The sequence below is a fragment of the Macaca mulatta genome, chromosome 10, assembly GCF_049350105.2.
Source record: "Macaca mulatta isolate MMU2019108-1 chromosome 10, T2T-MMU8v2.0, whole genome shotgun sequence".
Taxonomy (NCBI): Eukaryota; Metazoa; Chordata; class Mammalia; order Primates; family Cercopithecidae; genus Macaca; species Macaca mulatta.
This window is the reverse complement of record NC_133415.1, coordinates 80,912,530-80,926,095: the sequence shown is the minus strand read 5'-3', so window position 1 is coordinate 80,926,095 and position 13,566 is coordinate 80,912,530. Positions and strand designations below refer to the sequence as shown.

Sequence of the window (13,566 nt, the reverse complement as noted above, 5' to 3'; positions counted from 1 at the left end):
ATGGTGGCTTAGACGACCGCAGGCTGCATCTAGCTGTCCTACATCATCTGCTTTCTGGCTAGCAGCTTAGTGTCCAGATTCTGAGCTGGAACGAGCTTGAAACCCCTTTGACAACGGTGTGAGCTGAAGAGAAAGCCCCACTGGGCACTGGGCACATACGTGGCACCACAACTCTTCCCAGGCAACGTGGCAGAGCTTGGGCTTTGGGCCAACCTCCTAGCACGGCCCAGTGAGCACCTCCAGTCTCATGCCTCCTCTGGGAAATCTGTTTACTCCAGCTTTGCCTCCATCCCCCACCCGGGCCTCACCTCCCACACCTGCAAAGACATAAACAGGCCAAAGAATACCACTCGAGAGGCTTTTTCCATTTTATTTCTTTGGGAAAGGAAAACAAAAAGTCTTTCCATCACATATGGTAGAGATATATATTTATATATATTTATATATAATTTCTTTTGTGGTTGGACGTCCCAAAGCTAAGTCTGTTCATATTTTTTTCTAGTTTTTTCTTACTAATGCCTTCTCTTCTCCCTGCCCCTGTGGCCTAGGCCCAGGTTCTAGGGCAGGTGCAGTGAGGGGTGAATGGAATGGGCAGTGGTTGCCAGGATGGCCTCCCACCCAGCTCAGAGACCTGGTGAGGACCACCCAGAAGGGCTGTGCAAAGGGTCAGAGGCCACACAGAGGGGCACTCATGTTTTTGTGGGGGATGCACAGCTCATTAAACAGTCACCAGTCATGGGAGGAGGCTGGTCAGGGGCTAGGGGACTTGCTCACAGTAGTTGCCAGCTCTCTCCACCTTGCCCCCCAAAACTCAGTCCTGGGGGTGGGAGGAAGAGAGAGTGAAAAAGAGAGAAATACAAGGGCTGAGGGCCAAGCCTCCTCCAATTTTTATTGCTGGTGAATTAGAAATTTGCTTTTCCCTTCCTGTCTTGGGGAGATGGACTCTGAGAGGGCCCCAAGAGAAGTAGCTGACGTCGGCTGACCTAACCCCTCATGCCAGGCCTACCCTGGGTAGATGCTGAGCCACCTTAGGGCACCAGGAACCTCTCAGGTCAGCCTTGTTCTTCAAGGGCAATCACATCCAACTCTCCCCCCACCCCCAAAACAAGGGCCTCCGGCTTAGACTTGGGCCAGTGGAGCTGGGAAGTGGGCAGTGCACCAAAAGTCAAGCAGAATTTTCTACTGGAAGAAAAGGTGAGACTTTGGGGAAGAGGCTGCCTAGGAAGACAATGTGCTGAGCATGAAAGCAGAAAGAGGCTGGGGGAATAGAGTGCGGGAAGACATCGCAGACACTCGTCTGACCTCAGAAACTGGGTGAGGAGAGTGCCTGAGAGGCAGGTAGTACTTAATAGCTGTATTGGAGCCGGACAGTGGCCCTGGGTGTGGGGTCAGCCAAGCAGATGGGGCTGTTGCCCTGCGGGATCCTGGCCAGAAGGGCGAGGGTAGAGCCGAGAAGCCATCAGGCAACCCTTTCCAAGAACAGGAGGACAGATCTTCCCTGGGTGCCGGACTTCCAGCCCCAGTCCTCCCCTCCCGCAACACACACACAGGGACACACACTCACGACCAGGCCAGGCTCTGAGGCCTGAGCCCAAGAGATCTTGGGGGGAGGGGCTGGGCAGGTAGCCCTCTCAACCAAAGGCAGGCCATCTGCTCCCACTTGTCCTGCCAATCTGCCCAGGGAGGGAGAGCACTGTAGGAGGGAGAGAGGTCTGGAGCCCAGGGTCTGTCAGTCTCAGCAAACCCAGTGCAGGCCCCCTCAGGCTCCTTGGCCTAGGAGGTGAGCACAGAGAGCATCACTGGACACAGGGTGGCCCAACAGTAGCAGCCCTGACCCCCAGAAGGATTGGGGCACCTTATGGCACTGCAGGCCTGCTGCCTCCATCTCCAACAAGAGGGTGCCAAGAAAGGGAGCATGACTCCCCCACCACCTAGGATTGCCCCTGCTCATCCTGCCCTCCCCCTATTCCCTCCTTTTAGGAGGGTCCAAGTGGGCTGCCACGGGGGCAGTGCTGGAGCTGGAAGGGCAGGTGGGGAGGGAGGAACCTGGTCACAGCTGCTTAGAGAACCTCTTTGGTCTGGGGATACGGGATCTATGGGGGAGATGGAGGGTAGGGGACACTAGGGACTGTGGCCTTTTGACAGGACATTTGTCAATAGGCCGAGTGCCCAGGTCGATCAGATTTCTGTGGACTCAATGCGCTCGAGGCGGGAGGGGGTCCAGGCCTTCTTCTCCTCGCCATGCTGGGGAGTGGGCGTGCTCGCACCCCCTGCGGCCCCACGCTCCCGCAGCCGGCGCTCCAGCTGCTGGTTGCGCTGGTACATCTCCACGTAGCTCAGCTGCAGCTGCTTCTGGTACTCGATCACCTTCTCCTTCTCCTCCAGCCACACACGGCGCTCCTCGGCGAAGCTGGCACCCTGGCGCTCCCGGGCCCGCCGCTCAGCCGCCAGCTCGGCCTGCAGCCGCCCCACCTCCCGCCGCAGGGCCCGCGTCCCGCTCTCCCCACCAGCCTCCGCCTCCCCGTCCACGGAAACCAAGGAGGCGGCAGCGGCCACCCCGGCCTGACGGCGCATCTTAGCCTCGTCGCTCTCGCAGGTGGCCAAAGCATCCTGTGGCTCGGCCGGGTCCACGGGGGTCAGCGCCGGCTTGAGGCAGGCAGCAGGCAGCTCGCCCTCGCCCAACTCCAGGCTGGCCTGCTTGCTGCTGAAGGAGTCCCGCAGGCTGAGCAGCTGCTCCTCCTTCTCCCGAAGCGAGGCCCGGCCTTCCCGCAGCTGTGAGCGCAGTCCCACGATCTCACTCAACTTCTGCGACACATCCGCCTGCGAGTCCTTCAGCTGCTGCTTCAGGAGGGAGATCTCACCAGCCTTCTGGCACACCTGGGCAGGAACAGGTGAGAGGAGAAGCCAGGTAAAGGCAGAGCTCTGCTCACCCCAACCCAGCTACCAGATCTGGAGCCAGGGGCACCAAGCTTCCTGGGGCTGCTGGCTCAGCCCCTCATCCGCAGCGACGCACCGGGTTACCTGCCTGGACTCAAGATGGACATGTCTCACCCAGGGGATGGCCTCCGGTCCTCACAGGCACTGCCAGTTGATTTTGTCCCCCCTGCTCCTTTCACCACCCCCCACCCCCTTATGATAGTGAGGGGCAAATGCCCTGGGGTTTCCCAGAGGGACAGAAGGGAGGCAGAGGGGGGAGGCCCAGATCCCCAGCCCGCACCTCCCACTTAGTTTCCTCCATCCGGGGCAGGAAGTCTGCCTGCTCCTTCTGGCAGGCGGCCACCTTATCCTCCAGCTCTTCCCGCTGCCGCATCAGCCGGGCTGCCTCCTCCTGCAGCTGCTTCTTGTCCTGCTGCAGACGCAGCACCTGCAGCTGTAGGCCCTGCTGGGCACGCTGGGCACGGCGGGCCACCTGCTGTAACTTCCCACTGCAGCCCTGCCGCAGCTCGGCCAGCTCCCGCTCCCACGCCTTCTGACGCTCCTCCAGTACCTGGGCCACGGCCGCCTCGCTCTGCTCCAGGCTGCGCCGCAGAGCTGCCACCTCCTGCTCCTTCTCCCACAGGCGCTCCTCCAGCTCCTGGATGAGTGCACTGGGCGAGGGCGGTGAGCAGGCTGCGAAAGGTAGGCCTCCACCTCCACCCTCCCCAGAGCCCAGGTGGCCTGGCCGCCCCATGGATGACGATGATCCACTCTTGCTGGAGGCCCGTCCACTATCGGAGGTCCCCAGGTCCTGGTAGCCCGACCCCCCACCACTGCTGCCACCACTACCACTACCATAGCTGGCAGTGCCAATGCGGTTAATGTGGCTGGTGGAGGCACTGAGGGGCGCCAGGTGCTGGCTGTAGCTGGAGCTGTAGGTGGGCAGGCTCGTGAGGGAGTTCCGGCCTGAGTCTGAGAGGCCACTCCCACTCCCGCCCGCTGGAGTCATGGTCCGGGACTTGTCCAGTCCGCCTTTGAGGCCACCAGGGCCCTGTCGTCCCTCAGGAGTCCCATTGGTCTGCGGGGGGCACAAATTCTGCATGGAGTGGAAATTCTTGGGTACGACAGGCTTGAAGGCCGATGGCCGAACTAGTGGTTCTGAGCACTGTAGGAAAGGCAGGAAGGGGCTGGGCATCAGGATGAGGCCTTGGGCTTGGCCCAGGCTCTTCCCTCTGGCCGAGACTTGTCCAGCCCCACCTCCCACCCTTACTGGATCTCCATCCTGAGGTCCCTCATCTGGGGTTCTACCCCATGGCTCCCCAATGCCAGATCTCTGTCCTTGATCCACCCGCTAGACTTGGCCCCAGGTCCCCAGTCCATGACTCCCCAGCCCAGCCTCCATCCTGCCCCTACAACCCAACCTCCAAGAAGGCCCACTTTGCCTTCCTCTCTGGGTTGCCTCCCACCCCCAGAAAAAGGCTGACCTGGTCTAGCTTGCCAGAGGTGGCCAGGAGCTTGGGTGGGTGGCTGGGCTCACGATATTGTGGTGGCGCCTTGTCACTGCCACCACTGCTGCTGCTGCCACCGCTACTGCCAACCACGTTGCCACAGACATCAGTGTGGTCACTGCCCCGCAGATCGCCATTGAGGTAGAGGGAGTTGGCGAGACCCTTGTCCTCTGAGGGGTAGCGGCCTGGCCTCTCCCTGCTGGCCCCACTGCCACTGCCTCGAGTGCCAGGGAAACTGCCCTGGCTGCCCCCTCCCCCTGTGCGGGTACCCACGCTCTTCATGGCAAATTCCTGGGCATGGGCCACCCCACTGCCCACGCTACCCATGGCCAGGCGGGGGTCCGGGGGTCCAAGCTCGGAGGGCCGTGGGGCAAAGGCCAGGAGAGGATCCCGCCCTGGGTCAGCGCGCACAGGCAGTGTCTCCAGCTTCGCCATGACTAAGCCAGGGGGGCACTGTGGGCACAGGTAGGAAGGCAGAAATAGGTAAGACCCTACTCCTACTCCCACCACCCCAGCCAAGTCAACCCAGCACCACTCTGCCCCTCAGTGTCCCCTTCCTTACAATGGGTACAAAAAGTCCTCAGGCATCCAAGGTGAAGGAATAGGGCTGGGGTAAAAGAGAGAACTTGGGAATGGGGGTTGCCTGTTGCCCACCTGATAAAGCCCAACCCCCAGGGCTCCATGCACCTAGCCCCCAGCCGTTGCTCAGCTCAGCTCAGCATTCCATTCCTAAAATTCTGCGTTAGCCCCACCTCCGCCATGAGCTTCCCAGGTTCAGTGACCCTCTCAACTTTTTGCTGCAACCCCAGAATTTTGGGGTTCTTTATCCTGGGTCTGGGACCCTAACATCCGAACCTCACGGGCTGGGGAAATGGGGTTGGAAGGGGAGAGCAGTACCTGAATCCAACAGGGAACCAACCTCAGAAGATAGGGGAGGGAGAGAAATACACTCGTATCCAAAAATTGAGGGTGGGGGTCCTTCCCAGCCCCCTAACCTAAGGTGTTGCAGTCAGGGCAGAAGTGGAAGCTCACTACCAGCGCAGGCTTCTCTCCTTGCCTTTCCAAAGGGTTGAGGGGCTGACGGGTCCTCAAGCCTGGGACCCTCCGAGGCCCGGTCTGCAGGGGCCATGTGCCTCACTCTCGCAGTCGGGGCTCGGCCCGAACCAGCTGCGCGGCTTTGGAGGGGCCGACTGAGCCATCCCGGACTGCAGTTTTCTCCTCTGCGAAATGGGAGGAATGAAGGACCTACCTTGCGGGGCTGCCGCGTGCCAGGCGCCCCGAGGCGGCGAGCGCCTGAGGAAACGGGAGTCTTGGGGAGGGTGGGTAGGCGGTGCGCATCTGGGTCGCGGGTGGGCGCCGCCAAGGGCACGCCCTGTCCCCCGCGGACGGATGGGGGCCGCGGCTGCAGTAGGTGGCAGGCCTGCCCGCCCCAAGGTCTTAAGACAGGGCCCCCTTCCCGGGATCAGTCCTCTGCAGAGGTCCCAGGGCTGGCTGAGGCCGGGGCAGGGGACGCAGTGGCGCCAGCTGCTGGCGCTGACGGAGCCTCCCTCTGGGCCTGCGTTTCCCACAGGTGGGCGGGGGGAGGGGAGGGGCCGCGCACCCTGCAGCGCCCCCGAGGATCCTGGGCTTGCCGAACCCCGCTAAGAATTCACTGCCACCAGGAAGACTTCCTGGATTACTCCCCTCTCCCGCTCCCTGTGGACCTTGACCCTGTTCAGCTTACCATGAAGCCCTCTGAGCCCTTCTGTGGGTGCACGTCCCCCTCCCCCAAGGCGGGCCCACAGGCGCAGTGGGAGCCAGGCCTCGGGTTACCTGTGCTCAGGGAGGCCCTGCTTCCTCGTTCCTTTGTCTCAAGTTCGCACCTGGGAACACCTGCCCCAGAGATCTGCATAATGCAGCCGGGCAGGAGCACTAGGCAGTGTCTGCCTCGGGTTAGACCCTCAAATAAGTGTGTGGGAAATGGAAGGGGGTGCCCTTCAGGCCTTTTCCCACTACACCCTGCATAAACCAGGCAGGGAGCCCTCCTTCCCTATGAAGTTAAGGGGTCCACGTGGCACCCGATGGCCCCACAGACCATCTTCTACCCAGATACCCTATCCTTGGCCCAGACCAAGGATACGGCATCTGGGTTCTAATGCTGTATCCTTGGCCCAGACCAAGGGAACCTGACAAAACTGTTGTCCTTCAGGAGTCTTCTGGCCCCCACACCAGGAATGAGAGCTCTAGGTTGTTGGAAAGTTCACTACCAAGCTTGTCCACTGTCTTTGTAGAATTCCATACTCAGCATCTGTTCCCACAGGTGTGGAGAAGAGCACTTTGCCACCCTACTCCCTTGGACCTGTCTGTCCCCATAAGCAAGGGCCAGGACTAGGATGAGGACAGAGAGCCAAATGAAGGGTGCAATCAGCAAGTGCACAACCCTGAAAGTGATAGCCTCCTTCCCTTTGTGCCTTGGGTCCCTCTCTGGCCTCACTCTAGTCCCTGCTCTGCCTCTACTCCCCAGCATACTCCAGCCCGCTATGCCTCAGCCCTGCAACCCCCTCCTACCTTAAGCATGGCCCCCTTCCCTTGCCATCTCTGGGTGCAATGTGGGGAGCAGCTGCGGACTGAGAGGATGAAGGCTGAAAGGCCTGAGGCTTGGAACCAGTAGGAAAGCCTGGGCAGGGTTTGGGAAAGAACTGGCAAAATTTCATACAGATGAGGTCAGGCGGTGGGGACAAGGGAGAACTCTGGACTGGGCACCAGGGTGGGTGTGACACTCTTAACATGATAGGGTGAGACTGCTTGGGGAAAATAGTTGCTTTGGGAAATATCAGAGAAAGATACCTCTCAAGCAGTAAATGGAGACCAGGCAAGGTGGCTCATGCCTGTAATCCCAGCACTTTGGGAGGCCAAGGTGGGCAGATTACTTGAGGCCAAGTTCAGACCAGCCTGGCCAACTTGGTGGATCCCCATCTCTACTAAAAATAGAAAGATTAGCTGGGCGTGGTGTGCATTCCTGTAATCCTAGGTACTTGGGAGGCTGAGGCACGAGAATCCCTTGAACCCAGGAGGCAGAGGTTTCAGTGAGCTGTGATTGCACCGCTGTACTCCTGCCTGGGTGACAGAGCGAGACTTTGTCTTAAAAAAAAAAAAAAAAAAAAAAAAAAAAGCACTAGATGGAGAGAAATTGACATCATCAGTTTTCAAGGGTGCTGAGGGTGGGGTCCCGCACTGGGCCAGGGAGCAAAGCCCCAGAAGTCTGGGAGGCACTCTGGGAGCAGGAAGAAGGCCAGGAGAAAGTGGGCCCTGAAGGCCAAGATTGAGGGGATTCAAGAATATGGGGACAGTTTCCAGTGTCAAAAATAACAGGGCCAGGTAACATTGGGATTGGAGAGTGTGCTGAGGATTTAGGAGCCGGTCTGAAGACATCACCAACGTCTATGTCAGAATGGTTTCAGAAAAGTGGTACAAGTGCCGGATGTGGTGGCTCACGCTTGTAATCTCAGCACTTTGGGAGGCCAAGGCAGGCAAATCACTTGAGGTCAGGAGTTCGAGACCAGCCTGGCCAACGTGGTGAAACCCTGTCTCTACTAAAAATACAAAAAATTAGCTGGGCGTGGTAGTGCACGCCTGCAATTCCGGCTACTCAGGAGGTTGAGGTGGGAGAATCACTGGAACCCAGGAGGCAGAAGTTACAGTGAGCCGAGATCATGCCACTGCACTCCATCCTGGGAGACAAAGCGAGACTATGTCAAAAAAAAAAAAAAAAAAAATAGGCCGGGGCGGTGGCTCACGCTTGTAATCCTAGCACTTAGGGAGGCCCAAGACAGGTGAATCCCCTAAGGTCAGGAGTTCGAGACCAGCCTGACCAACAGGGCAAAACCCTGTCTCTACTAAAAATACAAAAAAATTGGCTGGGTGTGGTGGCGCATGCCTGTAATCTCAGCTACTCGGGAGGCAGAGGTGGGAGAATTGCTTGAACCCAGGAGGTGGAGGTTGCAGTGAGCCAAGATTGCGCCACTGCACTCCAGCATGGGTGACAGAGCAAGACTCCCTCTCAAACAAACAAACAAAACAGAACAAAAACGTGGTACAAAACAAAGGCAGTCCACAAGGTTAGAGGAGTGCAGAGAAAGACATGGCAGAGTTCCTGCTGAAAGAGAAGGCAGTCATTTAAGGAGATTTGAGATTCAAGGGCTTTTTTAATTTTAAAATTAACCATGGTAGAAACCTGAGTGTTAATATGCTGAGGGAAGGCGCCAATAGTGGGATGAAAGATCTAGGCAAGGGGAAAGCAAGGTGGCTGCACCAGAGACCTGGATCTGGGCAGGAATAAACCTCAACAGTGATCATGTTGATCTTGAGTGACAGGGTATAATGTTTGGGAAGGTGCTTTGTAAACTATAAGGGGCAATACAAACATGTAGTACTACCTTCCCTGAAATCCGGGAAAGGATAACCTGAGCATAGGTTGGGGCTGGTCATATGCCACTCTGCCCTACTGTTTCTCTAGAGTGTGTGTAGTCCCCAGCAAGTCTCAGATGCCTCGAGTCGTGGATGGAAACAAGTTTCCAGGACCATTGTCCTGAGCCTCCTTTCTCTGTGCTCTACCTGGGGAATGCTTGACTATCAACCCACAGAAGATCTCTCTGGAGCCTCACTCTCTAAAGAGCTTCTTGTCGTAATTTTAACCTGTCATGGTTAACCCCTTGCAAACATGCCCTGCCCCTTGTCTCTCCCAAGCTTTGACTGCTGCAGCTTCTTTCCACAAAATCCCAGTAGGGCACTGGCAGGACAAGGAAGAGGATGTTTCCCTGATAAGCAGGAACTGAACCAAGAGGAAAGGTCCTGAACTGGCCCAGGTAACTGAGCATGGTCTGCAAAGGCAGCCTCCTGGCATCAGTGCACCACCCTGGGATGACAGCCTGTTGTCCAACTGCCTCGATCTCTGTCACCTCAGCCCTCAGTGCCTGGGGCATTATACACAGTATTAGCGTCATGAAGGTGCCAAACGGACTCTACCTAAGAGTTACATGTATAGGTACCTCCAACCCACTCCCCAACCTGTGTCTCTCCCAAAGCTAGGAACACTTGGTGTCTCAGAGGCCCCAACCCCAGACCATTCTATCTCCTAAAAATCTCTAGCCAGCCCCTCCATCCAGCACCCCTGCTGGGGGCTCCTCAATGGACTTTCTTCTCCTGCACTCCCTCCCCCAGGCAGCTGCCAGGGAACTCCTTCTAAAGGGCAAAGCTGATCTTGCCCCTGCTCTGTCCAGATCCTTCCACGAGCAGGATCAAGTGCAGTAGACAGAGTTCTGGCAGCATCAGCTCCAAGTGTAAATCCCAGCTGGACTGATTAGCAGTGCAACCTCATGCAGGTAATTTCACCTCGAGTTCTCACACTTACCTTGCAGGCATTTTAAGAAGTAAATGTATAATGGGTGAAACGCCTGGTATTCCTCTTGGTCCCCAGAACAAGAGTAGAGCTTGCAGCAGGGTCCCCAAGGCCCCTCCTGATGCCCCTCCTCTATCTCCCCTGACCTGAGCCCCTCTCTACTTCACACACAAGCTCTTGCCAGCTCTCTGTGACCATCCTACATGCTTCTAGACCAGTCCAAAGGCTGGCCTCAGGACAGCATCCCTGATCTCTACCCACCCGAGGGGGCGTCTTGGAGCCCTTGGCTCAGGTCACTCCAGGGAGATTTCACTCTGAGGCATCCCCATGTCTGGCCTGTAGGTTTCCCAGGGGCACAGATGGCAGAGTCCTAGGGATCTCTGGGCCCTGCACCAAAGAAATGCAGGGCAAATGCCTGTGGGAATGCTAGTTATGGGCCATGCAAAGAGGCAGTGAATCTGGGCAGGGGGAGCAGAAGGGGTTTCCAGGAAGCAGGACGGAGGGAGGAAAGGGATCTGGGGGCACTGCAGGGCTTTTGGGGTGCAGAGATATCCAGAACTTCTTGGTTGGGATGAGTAAGGGGAGATCCATCTTCCCTCGGTGGCCTAAGCACTGGCGGCGGAATGGGCCCATCACCTAGCTACTGGCTCTGATGAAGCCGGTGTTTCCGGACTGAGGACTGAGGGGGCCGAGAGCGCCCCCTCCACCCCGAGCACACACACGCGCGCAAACACGAGCTTCTGCTGGGGGTGGGGGGGTCGCCATTCACCAGCAGCCCATGGCCCGCAGAGCCAACTGATAGAGACCCCAGCCACAGGCCACAGGACCTAGGAGTCCCTGCGATGGGGGAAATCCCGCCCGCACCTCCCCAGGCTCCCCACCAACGCGTGTGGCCCCGGGGGGCGGGGCGCAGAGGGAAGAGGTGACATAATCCGAGCCGCACCCCCTCCGGCCGCCACCTCCTCCCAGGCCGGGCGAAGCATCCATGACATCATCCGCCTCCTCTCCGCTCCCCTCCCCATTGGGACCCCAGCAGCGGGACGCGCCCCCTACCCAGTCCCGGTCAGGTCTGACATGCCGCGCAGTGCAGCAGGCACGGCGGCAGGTCGGAGCCGGGAGGGATGCCACGATGGGCCTGCCTCACTTACTCGCTGCCTCAGGGTCCGGCGCGGGGTCTCCGACACGGGCGCCACCGGCCCGGCTCGCTGGCGCAGCCCGAAGCACGCCCGGCGGGACGCGCGGCGCGGGCCCGGCTCCGCTCCGCGCCCCTCCTGCTCCCCGCCCGAGCCCCGCCCACCAGCGGCTGCGGCAAACGCGAGCCCGCCCTCCGGCCACGCCCCCCGGGACAGCCAATGCCCGGGCTGGGGCGGGGCGAGGCGCCTTAACCCCTTCGTCGCTGCGCCCCGCCCGCGCGTGGGACCCCTCCGCCTCACCCTCTCTAGGGCGCAGCAAGACAGCCACAATCCCCTCCGGTCATCGCTCGTTACCCCCCAGGCCCTTGGGCTTGGGTTTAGGCCCAGTCGTTCGTCTGCAACAAATCCAATGGAACCGCGCCCTCGCTGAATCCCACGTCTAGGAAGAGGGGGAGGAGCTCCTCTTGCTTGGGTGAAGGGGCTCCCGACTCCGAGCCCCGAGCCCCATTCCTCTCCCGCGCCAGCTCTTCCGGACGCGGCCTCCCAGCGGACGCCTTTGGACCTTGCAAGTCCGCTAGGTGGGGTCGGGACGAATCGTCGCGGGTGGATCCACCCGGCCGAGAAACGACCCGCCCGGGCGCGAGGACCACGGGCTGTCGTGCGGGAGGCGTCGAAGGGCAGTAAACTCCGTTCGTGATCAAACGGAGACGATTTGAAACTTGCTGCTCACACTGGATCACCGTCTGGAAGGTGCGACGGGGAAAAAATGCACATTATACCCCAGCAGGATTGAACGCTTTCACCCTGTCCCGCGCCTGGCGTAACGCGTGGCCCCAGACCACACGCTGCAATCCGGGGTGAGAGGGAGTGAGGTGGGGACTTTGTCCCGGACCTAGAGCACCGGCCTCGCCCGCGCCGGCAGCGTTCACTGTGGGGAGTGCTCACTCAGCCTAGGGCGGCCCGGGAGGACTGCCGGGAGGAGAAAGTCGGCCTTGAATTGAGGCCTCAGCCTTGAATAGGGTGGGGAAACAAGCCTGGCCGAGAGTTTAGCACTAGCAAAGGCCTGGAGGCACCAGGGTCTGTCCTAAGAACTGCAGTCTCTACTGTGGCTGGGATTTAACGCATTACGTCTCTGCTGTTTATAGGTGTCGTGTTTGGTCTTACGACTTTGTATTCTCTAGTTTTTATTTATTCCTGTTTTCTGAATTTTCCCACATTTGCTTTTATTTTCTATCGTGATTTTCAAGGCAGAAAGTGTTTTTAATTCTTCTCGCGACTGCCTTTAATCAAATGAAAATAGTTTACATTTCACAAATTAGTAAAGTCAGTGACAAATAATTCGTTTTTATATTCCCCTTTATGTCATAAGAAATGTAATGTGCTTTTCTGCCTCCTACCTGCCGCCCTCACTACTTATATTTGTCCACTTAATCAGGACAACAGACCTAGCTTTTGTTTACACTTTTTTTTTTAAGCCACATTCTTTTTCAATCCTTGTTTTTGGCTTTTGCCAACTCTATTTAATTGGTTTCAATGTCACTGCCGGTTTTTTGTATTCTAATTTTTCTATTCCTCATTTGGACCTATCTCTCACATGACTGGCGATTTCAGGGGGGACTCTGGAATGTTGTATTTCCTAAGCCTTTGCCCTAGGTGAGAATGCCTTTACAGTGATTTCCTGTTTATAGGATTCTTGAGTCTCAAGCTTTCCCCCTCAAAACTCTTGTCTTTATTTCATTGTCTTCTGGCACTGAAAATGCAAAGCTGGGTTTGTCTGTTTAAGGTCAGCAGTTTGCTTGGTGCTTGCAAGGGTTTTTCTTTACCCTCAGAAGTCAAACATTTTGCCAGTATAAATCAATATGGGCCTTATCTATTAATTTTCCAGAAACAAAAGAGGTCTTCTTTGCAGCTTAGAAAAGTTTTCTTCCTGTCCATTCTGTGAAAAGATTTGGGTTTTTTCTTTCCTGTCCTCTAAAACTATCACATTGGATCACCAATGTCAAATAAATCTGTTTTCTCTGCACCCTGGGAGACTATATCAAGTTTTTCTTCACCATTACGGATTTGATTTTCATCAGAGTCAAGAGTACTGTTTATTTTCTCCAATAAGACATTTGATTCTGCTTGTTTGATTTTATTTTCTTTCAGCCAACTTCCATTCCACCTCTGTCTTTATCTCAACTTAATCTCTCTTTATAGTCTCCATTCCTATTTCATAGAATAATATGGTTTTGCATCTTTTTTTTTTTTTTTTTTTTTTTTTTTTTTTGAGACGGAGTCTCGCTATGTCGCCCAGGGTGGAGTGCAGTGGCCGGATCTCAGCTCACTGCAAGCTCCGCCTCCCGGGTTTTTACGCCATTCTCCTGCCTCAGCCTCCCGAGTAGCCGGGACTACAGGCGCCCACCACCTCGCCCGGCTAGTTTTTTGTATTTTTTAGTAGAGACGGGGTTTCACCGTGTTAGCCAGGATGGTCTCTAACTCCTGACCTCGTGATCCGCCCGTCTCAGCCTCCCAAAGTGCTGGGATTACAGGCTTGAGCCACCGCGCCCGGCCTGGTTTTGCATCTTTAAAAGAACACCAGGAAAATAAGAGAATACTATCTATATCTGACTCTGGTCCAATGCATATGAAA

At 57.0% G+C, this 13,566-nt stretch overlaps 1 protein-coding gene across 9 annotated transcripts; it reads right to left on the bottom strand.

Moving 5' to 3' along the window:
* Window positions 1-354: 354 nt before the first annotated feature.
* Window positions 355-12,046, bottom strand: LZTS3 (leucine zipper tumor suppressor family member 3). Of its 9 annotated transcripts, none has more exons than XM_028828264.2 (5): window positions 11,235-12,046; window positions 5,482-5,644; window positions 4,401-4,877; window positions 3,218-4,081; window positions 355-2,877 (listed from the first exon to the last, which is right to left on the bottom strand). In XM_028828264.2, the coding sequence occupies exons 2-5, from the start codon at window positions 5,551-5,553 to the stop codon at window positions 2,179-2,181; spliced, it is 2,112 nt and encodes a 703-aa protein (XP_028684097.1). In that variant the 5' UTR covers window positions 5,554-5,644; window positions 11,235-12,046; the 3' UTR covers window positions 355-2,178. The 9 variants fall into 9 exon arrangements, with proteins under 9 accessions (XP_028684097.1, XP_077807457.1, XP_015004909.1 ...); XM_077951331.1 differs by having other exon boundaries at window positions 5,420-5,644; window positions 11,235-11,679; XM_015149423.3 differs by lacking the exon at window positions 11,235-12,046 and adding an exon at window positions 10,950-11,044 and having other exon boundaries at window positions 5,420-5,644.
* Window positions 12,047-13,566: the final 1,520 nt, after the last annotated feature.